This window comes from Cyprinodon tularosa, unplaced genomic scaffold (genome assembly GCF_016077235.1).
Source record: "Cyprinodon tularosa strain WSP-4 unplaced genomic scaffold, ASM1607723v1 ctg71, whole genome shotgun sequence".
Lineage (NCBI taxonomy): Eukaryota > Metazoa > Chordata > Actinopteri > Cyprinodontiformes > Cyprinodontidae > Cyprinodon > Cyprinodon tularosa.
In genome coordinates, this window is record NW_024039463.1 from 717,852 (window position 1) to 729,408 (window position 11,557).

The 11,557-nt window shown below is 37.6% G+C and overlaps 1 protein-coding gene across 1 annotated transcript; it reads right to left on the bottom strand.

The window, feature by feature from the left end:
- Nucleotides 1–37: 37 nt before the first annotated feature.
- LOC119772407 (fibronectin-like) lies at nucleotides 38–7,841 on the bottom strand. Its single transcript, XM_038268814.1, has 12 exons — nucleotides 7,719–7,841; nucleotides 7,449–7,590; nucleotides 7,047–7,334; nucleotides 6,724–6,941; nucleotides 5,245–5,425; nucleotides 4,460–4,825; nucleotides 4,069–4,374; nucleotides 2,816–3,109; nucleotides 2,435–2,734; nucleotides 740–870; nucleotides 363–408; nucleotides 38–270 (listed from the first exon to the last, which is right to left on the bottom strand). Exons 2-12 carry the CDS (start codon nucleotides 7,528–7,530, stop codon nucleotides 38–40), a joined length of 2,445 nt encoding a protein of 814 aa, XP_038124742.1. The 5' UTR covers nucleotides 7,531–7,590; nucleotides 7,719–7,841.
- Between the last annotated feature and the right edge of the window lie 3,716 nt (nucleotides 7,842–11,557).

Below are 11,557 nucleotides of genomic sequence, written 5' to 3' on the forward strand. Positions count from 1 at the left end.
CACACACACACACACACACCTTTGGTAGTCAGTGTTTTCAGGAACAGGTTTCAGGCAGCGATAATAACTCTGGGTTCATATTAATTTTGATTGTGGCAGAATGAGAAGAGTCTTGCCTGCTCTCCTGATGAGAAACAATCAGCTCCTGAATGGATGTCGTGTTTTTGATGGACAGAATGAATGAGCTCACCAGTCCTCTGGCTTCACTCCAGCTAATGCATATGGATGCTGTTGTTTTATTGACGAGTGAAACCTCCACTTTGCCAGGAGCTGGCACATCAAAAAGCGACGCATGTCGCTGTTAAAGAAAAGAAGGATGGAGAAGTATTGCGGTGTTTGTATGTGTGCATTTGTGTGCCTACCTGCAGTGATATTGATTGAGACAGGTGAACTGTCAGTGAAGGACTCCTTCTCTGTCCGTACAGCAAAATGATAGAGTGAGCCTGGAGTCAGACCAGAAAACACTGCACTCTGACTAAACACCTTCTGTACCTGTAAACCACAAATCCAAAAGGCAAAAATGATCAATACTTCTGTATAGTAAATACAGTGGGGTTATCGGTGAGATAGGAATACAGATTGTGCACAATATGTTATATATTAAATATGCAACCAATTTAATAATGAAGGACTGAAGGAGTCATTTAAGTCTTGCATATAGCAGATAAAAATCAAATCTGCTCACAAAATGCTGAAAAAAATGTACACTTTCTGTTTACGCATTAATTTATTAATTCACCTTGAGTTTCTGGCCGCAGTTAAAGCATATGACCTCATAGCTCTGACCCTGTCCTGGAGCCGGATCCCAAAGCAGCTCTATGGATGTTTCTGTCACCACTCCTTCCCTCACTCTGCTCGGTGGAGCTAGACCTAAAATCAAACACCTCTTCACAAGATATCCGCCAAAGCCAATATAATTTGATATGCAAACATTAAAGCATTGAAGCATTAAAGCCTTTATCTGTCAATCAATACATGCAGTATAAAACATAAAAAAAAAATTAATCATAAATAAATTTCTCACTACATGAATGATTTATATTTACAAGAAAATCAATAATTGTGTTTTAGAAATAAGCCACATATAAGACATACGTCCTTTTAAGTCAAGAGTATAACTTAAAAGTGCAGACTTCAATCATTTTCAAATCCTCTTATCATTTTATAATTTAAGCCCAAATCTTCAAAGCTCTGTAGCAGACCTGATCTTCAGCTAAATTTGGGGCAGATTTGATTTTGAATCTGATTTATATAATTTGCATGACATGATTATTAAAAAAAAGGCTTGTACTGTAACTGAAGGTGACAACAGCAGTAATTTCTGTATTTTGTAGCTGATGGTAAATTGCACAAAGAATCTATGAAACACAGTTGAATTATCTAAACAGCTTCAATTATATGAGGTTAAACACACATTAGTCACATATGAAATAAATTGCTGCCGTAATTACATTAAAAGTAAGATGATTAAGTTCAATGACACTTATTAATAACGTGATGAGTAGTTTATTCTTTTGCATGAAGAAAGGTACATTAAAAAACCTTTTACAACATTGTCAAGGCAGAGGAAAGCCGATAGAAAAGTCTTAAGTACAAAATCAGTAAATAATGTTAGCTTTGAAAATGTAGAGAACTTGGTAAGATGTTTACCTACGCTTTGCAGCTATATATTCAGCTCTTCTAGGGAGCCTTCCAAAAAGCTAAGCAGTAACCTTAGTTAGTCCTTAGCTTTCATGCACTTGTAAGGAGAAGCATTGATGTTGGAAAAGAAGCAGTAACATTTTCCATTCTTATCCATCCATTAGGTGTTTTATTCTGTTTTATGCTTTGGTAACCTATTAGTTTTTTTTTTTTTTCTTTGCATTTAAACCAGTGGACTCTGATTAAAGAAGAATAGTTCTGGGTGAAGTAAACATTTGGATTGAGTGTTATTGCCATGTTTTAAATGATTTTCAAGATAAAAATCCCAATTTCCAGTATAAGTTATCCATTTTCTTTTCAAAACTCCTGGAAATTTAAAGGGTTTATGATGCCTTCCACTCTTACAATATTTTACAATTCATTTAGAAGATAAAACTACCCATAGCATTACAAGTCCTCCACCATACTTAACACCAGAACTGACCAAAACTTTCCAATGTTCTGGCTTTTCTGAAAGCCACACCAACTGAGAATGTTTGATGCCCCAAAGCTCAATTTGAGTCCCTTGTTTCTTCTGGAAACCTACAGTAGTAACCCGGAGATACTGTAATATTAGTTCTCCAACTATAAGCTTTTTATATCATCTCCTCATTTTTATCTTTACTTTGTGTATTGAAAACTTGTGGAGGGAGTAGTATTTTAACACAAAACACGGTTATGAAAATGTTTTTTTTTTAAAGCTCATGGAATCAAAAAGACAAAATAATTAGAATAAAATAAGTCGTCAACCTACTTGTTTTAATGGGATGAGTGTAGAAAGGTGGTCCAATTCTTCCTTTCATAGTACTGTACACACTCAGCTGGTACTGTGTCCCTGGAGTAAGACTGCTGATGGTTGTGGTATAAATGCCAGCAGGTAGGGAATGCCAGTCACAAGAATACTCACACGATCTTTTACATGCCCTGTTGCAAACTCCAAGACATGCACACACTTTGACACCATCACTCAGACCCAGCTTTGGAGGCTGAACATACAGTTGTGTATAGTTTGTCCCCACAGATACAGGTAGTGCCACCTGCACAGGCAATGGAGCTGCATCCACAAGGACAGATACAAAATCAGACACACATTTCCAAATAGGCGTGTACTGTCAAGGGCTGTATTTATATTCACCTGTGGTGTGAATGCTAATGGACCTCTCGCTCCTATAATTTCCCCTCGTGGCAACGACTGCTGCCTCATATGTGTGACCAGGAGTAAATGAGCCCAAATTAACACAAATGGATTCATTTTTCCCAAATCCACCAGAGCTGGAGTCGTTTATCCACAGCGAAGAAACTGAAGTACTGTTAAACGATTGGGTTGTCACGTAATATGCATCTGGAGGATCACTAGGTGGAGCTGTCCAGCAAACTGACAGGCTGTCATTCAAGCTTAGCATCAGCAGATCACCAGGAGGCTTCACCGCTGAGAGACACAAATAAGGGATTATTCTTTCTTTTTAACAGTAAATTTCATTTAAACACAATGTAGGACATCTGTTAAAAACAATGTAGGACATCTGTTTGAATTTGTAAACTCTGGATTTATATAAAAACTATCTTTGTGCACAAAAGCCTAATGGTATATATTTTGATTTAAATATCACACTTTCTGCTGCATTTTGCGAATAATAAAAGCAATAAAAAATACTTTTGAAATTATTACCAGTGTTTTAATTAACAAAATGCCATATTTCCAAATAGTAATGTGCAGTTTTTAAGTATCTAATCAAACATTCATTACTTTTACAACATTGTCAAGGCATTAATTAATTTTCAAAACACTCAAGATTCCTGAAAAACAATTGGTTAAGGCTTTAGTGAAGGTGTTAAACAGAACAAAGGTGTGTGACAGAAACTTTTAGCAGATAACAGGAAGGAAGAAAGTCTTGTTCATAATGTTTGACATTCTCTAGCATAAATCATGGAGCCTTTTACAGTATACAACACATATCCCTGATTCTAGTATAAAATAACAAATGCCTCCTTATAGCAGGCTCAGCTAGGTAGAATGATTATGAAAGCTCTTTTTGTTCTTTCCTTTTTAATAGAGAAAGAAAAATCTGCATAAGCAAAAATCTGCAGGTCAAAGCTTTACAAAGAGTAAATTGGCCATAAAACCTTAAACCTGAGTAAATACATCTCTAACACGGCCCATTTAGTGATGCATTTATTTCAGAATTAGAAATTAAGGACATTTTTTTTTAGGACAAACATATTTTAGATAAAGTTATCTGCTACAATTTTAAGTCATCCCTCATTTCTTTATATTTTTCTCCCAACATTGTTTCTTAGGTATCTTATTAGCAGATCAGTATCTGAAAAACTCTTAGCCCTCATTATTTAAAAATGGGTAATAACTGGCAATGTTTCTAATATTCTTACCTGTTTGAACAATCAGAGGTACCTGTCTGCAGCTCCAGATTCCAAACTGTGTAACTGTGAAGACTTCAATTCTGTATCTAGTGTAGGACTCAAGTCCTCCAATCACAACGGTGTAGGACAAATTCCTGTTGGTCCCAGAAACCTTGGTGATATTGTTAAGTACCCACTGCTGTCCTGAGGACACATTTTCACATAGTACAGCAAATTCCCAGCCAGCTGCACACCGGGTAACCGGCAGCATCCAGTGCAAAATAATCTGACTAGCAGTTATGGAACCAGCAGTGATATTCTGAGGAGGAAGGGGTCCTGTAAGCATATATATTCCAGGTTAGAATATATTTATATGATTTGTGGGTTTCCCGTATTTGTGATAAATTTTCAGCAGACTCACTCATGTATGCAGTCTGTGTTTGTCCCAAACTCCAGCTGGGGCCGGCATGGTGGGAGACCTGAAGGGTGAAAGAGTAGATGCTACCAGGGGACAAACCTGTCACAGTTACCCCTCTAGATGAAAGAGAAATTGGGACTCTGACTGTTTCTTTGAAACCTGGCTTGCTCTTTTCCCTGTTTGACTCCTTGCATCCATCTTCTTCACCATGACCTGAAATGGCCATTTCACTTTCTCTGTACTGGAGGAATATCTCAAAGGATGGAAAATGAGGAGAGAAGAGGGGTGAAAGGTCACTCCATCGCAGCTCTGCCTGCTGGTCTGTCACCTGAGCCAGGTCGAATGAAAATGATGAAGGAGTTGAAGGATCTGTCGAATGCAATACATGAGAGGAATTATTCTGGTCAGAAACAGGAAAGAAGTTTTATTTCAGTGCCGCCAGAATTTAGGTCTCAAAGTTTTTCACACGTGGTCAGGTACTGGCAGACTGGGCTCTCTACGGCACTTTAAGATCCCTCCATAAAAGGTTACATAGCTTCTTGCATCTCTGGGCTGCTGTTCACAGAAACAACTTTCCTCTGATTAAATAGAAATGAAAATATACATTTTCTGGTGCCTGAATTTTAGGTACAGAACATAACCTTTTTTCATACTTTTCTTTGTAATTTCCACAATGTCAGCCATTGAAATGACCCATAAGTAATGCAAACTAGAAGTATGTAAAAAAAAAATCTTGAAATTTGTAAAAAAAAAAAAAAAAAAAAGGGTACACTGTGTAGGCAAATTACTTTGGTATTGGCAGATGAATGGTAGAGAGATGTCACAAAAAAACGCAGTCAGAAAGTATCCAGGGCCTGTAGCATTCCTCTGAAAGGCAAAACAGTCTGTCTGGTCGGCTGGGAGTAGAGTCACCAGAGTCTTTGTCTGATTATACGGCGAACCATCAGACCAGAGTGGGTGGCCTTCCTCCTGTTGCGAGAGGAGAGTAGACATTATGTGCTGAATGGACACAACCACTAATTAATGTCTCAAAAACAAACCTCCTTTCTGAGGAGGAACTGCTGTCATCAAGCTTTTATAGCTTGTAAAGTAAACTAATTTCACCTGCTTATTAAAACTTCAGGGACAGTTTGGATCACTTTAAAGTGACAGCATGTCATCAAGTTAACACAAATAATTATACAAAGAATTATTCTAATTTTCAGGTTTGGGCATTTGATGAAGCTAAGTTGTTTAAGAAAAAAAGTTAAAAGTCTACTGTTTGGTGTTTAAAGTGTCTAGAAATAATTATCAAAGGCAAACTTTAATATGTGAAACAGCTTTTCAACAGATAATATTGTAAAGTAATTTTGATTGGACAAATAATCTTAAATAATTCAAGTATAATGGCTTTTAAAGCTGCTAAGCTAATACTTTTTGTAGTTCTTTTCATGCACTTTCATTTTTCCACATTTTCTCATTATAACTATAACTTTCAATGTATTTATTATATACAGTATCACAGTATAGAAAATTGTGGAAAGATGAAAGAGAGACACAAAATCTTTTTTGTGAACAACAGCCTCATGGAGACCAGGGAATGCACCAGTTAGATTGGATATACGTTTTTTAGAAGTTAAAAGCATAAAAAAAATTTTTTTTTTTTTTTCAAACAATAAACCAAATACTGAACAACTAACAGAGTGCTGTTCAATCAATAATCTAAAAATAAAAAATGTGGAACACCTGCAAAATTGAACATGAATCTGAACCATCTAAACTGGTAGGATAAACCTTGACCTGTAAGAGCTGCAGAGACCAGCAGCTTGAATTGGAGAATCTGTTGATAAGACTTCTACCAGTGCACACTATAAATCAGCCTTTGTGTCAAAGATTGAGGAAAAACAATTACTGATAGAAATATGGCCATAGGAGTTCCTCTTTATCAGCTCACCACAACCCTTACAAAGAACACAGCAAACATAAAAAAGGCTCCCTGGTCAGAAAATAACTTTCTAACAATAAAAGGCAAAACTTTGTGTGGAAAACATACACAGCACATCATTCCTAACACACTATTCCTAAGGGGAAACATGGTGGTGGTGGTATTATACAGTGGGAAGTTTGATTGAATTTTAGTGTGTAAAATAAAAGTTTATTGATATTGTGTATTTGTGCCCAAAATGTCATGCTTGAAGTCAACACAGACTCACAGAGATGAACTGCATTATTCTGAGTTTTCATCATGCTTTTTGTCTCAGGATACATGTTTATGAATGAAAAGTTACCTTTTGGTCATTAAGACCTGTCCAGAGCAGCAGCAGGTTGTCTGCTGTCTGTAGGTAAGAAGATACAAAGAACAGATCTTCCAGGGTCTTCAGGTCAACTAAATGGCTTCCATACACCAAATGTTTGCATCTGCTCATCGCATCACCCCAACTCAAAACTGATCTCCCCACAGAGTAGCAGCTTCTTCCATTAGCCAGCCAGCCCTGTGGACACTGATCTGCAATCATCATTATCATCAGAGCACAATATGAAGCCTCCAGTCAGTCAGCTCACTGGCAAAAAAAAGAAACGCATTGTTTGTTATTCTTAGAGAGTACAATACCTGTTTCCAAAAAAATTAGGAGTTTTTGCATCAGAGTGAAGCCAGGATGAGCGAGGAAGGTAGCGACCATGACTTCAATCATGTAGCGTGTGCCAGGCTGGAGATTTTTCATCGTGAATTTGGATTGGATCTCTGAGAGGCTTATGTTGTAGATGCCAGTGACAGAATGTGTGTGCATGTTGTACAGTGTAAAGGTGAGTATGCTCTGCTGTCTGTGAAGTGGTTCCCATTTCAGGTGGGCAGTGGTGGTGGTGGTGGATACGTTAAAGGAGGAATGAGACACTGGAACTGGAGAGACGATTAATATATTGATTAATGTTGGTGAAATTCACCTTACACACAAATAAACTAAATTAATAAATCTTAAATATCTGTTCATATGTGCAGTTTAGCAATACTCACTGAAGTGAAAGGTCTTTGTCTCGAGCACTGAATCATTTCTGCTTTCACTTAGCGTGATATACCCCCTAAGGTCCTGGCTCATGTGCAAACGTATCCTGCAGTCAGGAGAGCATGCTGAGCTATTGACACGCTTTGAGAAGATCTACCAAAAATGTTGAAATAGAAGAAGAAATATTAAACACATATAAAAACAAAATTTCCTTGCAAATAAAGTCAATGTTAAGGAAACAAAAAGCTGAAGGACTGTATATTTTACATTGTGATTCTCACCAATGGGTCACCTGCACGCCTGTAGGTGATGGAGTAGCTGTCTGCCTCTGGGTTAGAGGAAAAGGACTTAAACACAACATCAACCTCAGAAGGATGTGAACGCTGTCCACAGGTGGAGAAAACCACCTGTAATTTCCATTATATATTTAGTACAACATATTTCTTAAATATTGAACTGTTCCCCATTTTTTACATTTCAGTCAACTACATTACAACTAATCAATGGTACTTTATCAGATTTTAATGTGATAGACCAAAACAAAGTACTGTAGTACAAAACAGTACAGTGGAATGATAACATGCTTTTAAAATTTTTTGAAAGATTCTTATGGCCCCAACAGCTTCTATTGACAGTGATAAAACAGTACTGGAGAGAGAAACGGTGAATGCATGCAACAAAGGTCGCAAGGTCAGATTCCAAACCCCAAAGGCTGAATCGAGGGCTCCTCTGTATTAAAGGGATTTAAGTAATTTGCTTTTAATCTGAAAACTTGACATGTATTGGTGTAGAATGCAAACCGAGTACACCTGCGGCTAATCTGTTTTAATGTAGGATATAATTTTTTAAAGAAAAAAAAGCATAAAAAACCCAACAAAAAGCGTTGTGAAGACCAAGGAACTTCTTTGATATATGCCAGACACTTTTGGCTGTCACTGTGGAGAATCATCTGATTGTCTGAATATAAAAAGAGTACTATACAGTGGCAAACCAGACATAGCTGCCCATTTAAAATGGCAGGGAAGGTGAGAAGTCTCAGGCAGGATGTTGTGTTCTGACTATAAACTAACACTGGGCTTCACATTGCACACAACATCCCCATAATGAAACATGGTGGTGGCAGCAATATGCTGAGGTGATGGTTTGGGTTTAGGGCTACTGACCAGTTCAAATACCTTGGAGCAGTTATTGACTCTACTCTAATGTTTAAAGGTCACGTCAAGAAAATCTCTGAAACAATTAAATTCAATATTTGTCATGATCTTGGCGCTGATGGTTTGGTTTTTTCCTTTGCTCCTTGCTCCCCTGTCTAATTGGTTCTGCGGCTGATTATCGCCGATCATTTCCACCTGGTTCCTCTACTATTTAAGTTGTGTGTTTGCCTCCCACCAGCGCCAGGTTATTCTTGTGTTTTTGTGATACGTTCCCTAGCAATCTGCAGTCTGCCTGTTTCCCTGATATTGACCAGTTTCTGCCCTGAGGATTTCGAGTTTTTGCCTTGCCCCTGTCTGCTCTGTTTGTCCTGTCTGATCCTGGATTCTACCGGCTTCTGAACCTGGAACTGTCGTCTGACTTCGGCCTTGGATTTCCCTTCTGGACTCTGTTGCTGCTCGGCGTCTGCTGCGCGCTCTCAAGGAACTCTGGGGGTGTCTCCCGCCGCAACTGCGGTCAGAGCTCCGCAAACGGACTGAACTTTGAATCAGGTCAGTGACTTTGCTCCAAGTCGTGTTAAGCTCCATATCCGGTCACTGATCTGTATTCTCCCATTTCTGCAGAGATCCGCCCCGCAGCAGACGAGCAGCCCTGCGCACCTGTTTTGTTAAATAAACGCTTTGAACTTTTGAACCTACATTCTGAGATCATTACAATATTATTATACAACCTGGTCTCTTACAAATGAAACCACATTTAAAATCAGTATATAAAAAAAGCTTTAAAGATTTTTTGCTAAAAAAAAAAAAAAAAAACTTTTTCGTACCACCACTGTCACATTCTTGAGACTTACCATCTCTACAACTTTGAGAATTTTATATACCTTAAATATGCTTGAATGGTTTATAAAGCACTGAATGGACTTGCAGCGTCACCATTAAGGGAATTCATAAAACTGAAATCCTCTTCTGGCAAAGCCACTCAGTCTATGGTTAGAGGTGACTGTGAAGTGTCCTTGAGATGGACCACCTTTGGCCAGATTGTTCTTTCAGCCAGGGGCTGTATCATGTGGAACAGCATCCCTCTCAGTATCAGAGAATACTCAACTTTTAACACATTCAGAGCTCATTTAGAAAAATCTTTAACATCCTATCACCAATGTGCTCATTAGACTTTACCGATCTCCTGGCGCGTGACTCAGCCAAATGTAAGGATCAGCTGTTACTTAGTAAATATCTGCACATATTTATGCTAATGTTTCTGTTTGAACCTGCCCTTGTAAGTATGTAGCCTTGATTTTTAAGATGTTCTATGTTTTAGAAAATATTCATTAATGTGTACTGTCCCTGACAAACAAATACTTTACGGTAATTAAAAAAAAATCAGTTGTGAAGCAACAGCAAAGACATTTTAAAATCATCCATCCATCCATCCATTATATTACATTAGAAAAGTTTGTCTGCTGTAATTCTAATAAAGATGTATCTGTTGATTTATGAAAAGGATTTGAAAAACTTCTGACATCATGTCTAAAAACATAGTTTTAAACCTAAATCTTCCCGGAATATCAATATTGTTTGAGCAAAATAAGTAAACATAACTACCAAACATTTTGATCTCCCAGTGTAAATACTTAGCCAATTGTTACTGGTTAAGATCAATACATACTCCTGTAGTTGAAAATCTGGCCAAAAGTTACAACTAAAGCCTGCTGAAATTCTGCAGCAAAACTCAGAAAGTGCTGTTAAGGATGCTCTCCATCCAATCTAACTGACCAGGAATTATTTATAAAAAAAGAGGCATTATTTGATACATTTTTGTGTAAGAAATACCAAGAAGTGCGTATAAATATCTTTCCACTTGCAAAATTATGCATTACTTTTTGGAGATCAAATATAGCCAAAAAATAAACAATGTGTTTTTAACTTGAAAACTTGTGAAAAAATAAAAGGAAAGCAGGGTAAAACTGACCTAAAGTTTTTTGACATGAGAAAAATGAATGAGACACAAAATATTAAAGTAATCTTACCTGCCATAAACTGCAGAGAAACCACAGATGTTGTGGCGTTGCTATTTGAGTCATTTGGGATGTTTTTTTTGGTTGTTTTTTTGTAAATGTCCCAAATCCCCTCCTTTGATCAGTCGACTTCCCCAGGATACATGTAGTCACTCCATCAGTTCAGTCCAAACTGTTTTCAGCCATTGGTAGCCTTTACATGAAAACCCAAAGCTGCTGAACATCAGCATGGAAAGTCCCAAGCTATTTTAATTGCTGACGCACAGTGAATGTCAACAAATGTATAAGGTAGAATGATTAACTTTCTAAGAACTAAGAAGAGCCCACAACCTCCTTAATGACCATTTCATAGCGCTTTAACTTTAAATGTATCGCACACAAAAGGAAAGAGTTTTATCCAGGAGCCACACAACATCATGATAGCAGCACGAGCAGCAGAAAGACTTTTAATGTAAGAGTCTGAGGATATGATAGTCTTAATCAATTTGCTCTGTCTATTTGTTGAGAAAATAGAAACCATTCACCATGACGACCAGGGACATCCCAGTACTGAGATCCTGAGATGCAGAAAAAGACGAGGCGGAAGAGATAGAAAAAAAAAAGCCATACATTCAGTCCATATTCTGTTTTCATGACATCATCAGTTAGATGTACTAGAATTTCTCTGCATTTATTTGTCTCCCTATCAAGGGTATGACTGATATGGCTCAGGTGTTAGGAGTGGTGGAAGCCCTGGCTCATACAGAACGACAGGACTGTTAGGGGGTACTCCTGCTTGAATGAACTCTGGAGCAAAACAAAACATGTCAGCACTGCTGGTGCTGACATGGAACATATTTGCGTATCTAATAACCACAGAAAGAGCTGATAGGGTGTGAGAGGTGTAAAGTGTTTTGGGGTTTGTAATAAAGAAAACATACTGTAGGTACATATGAAATTCTTTAATGCACC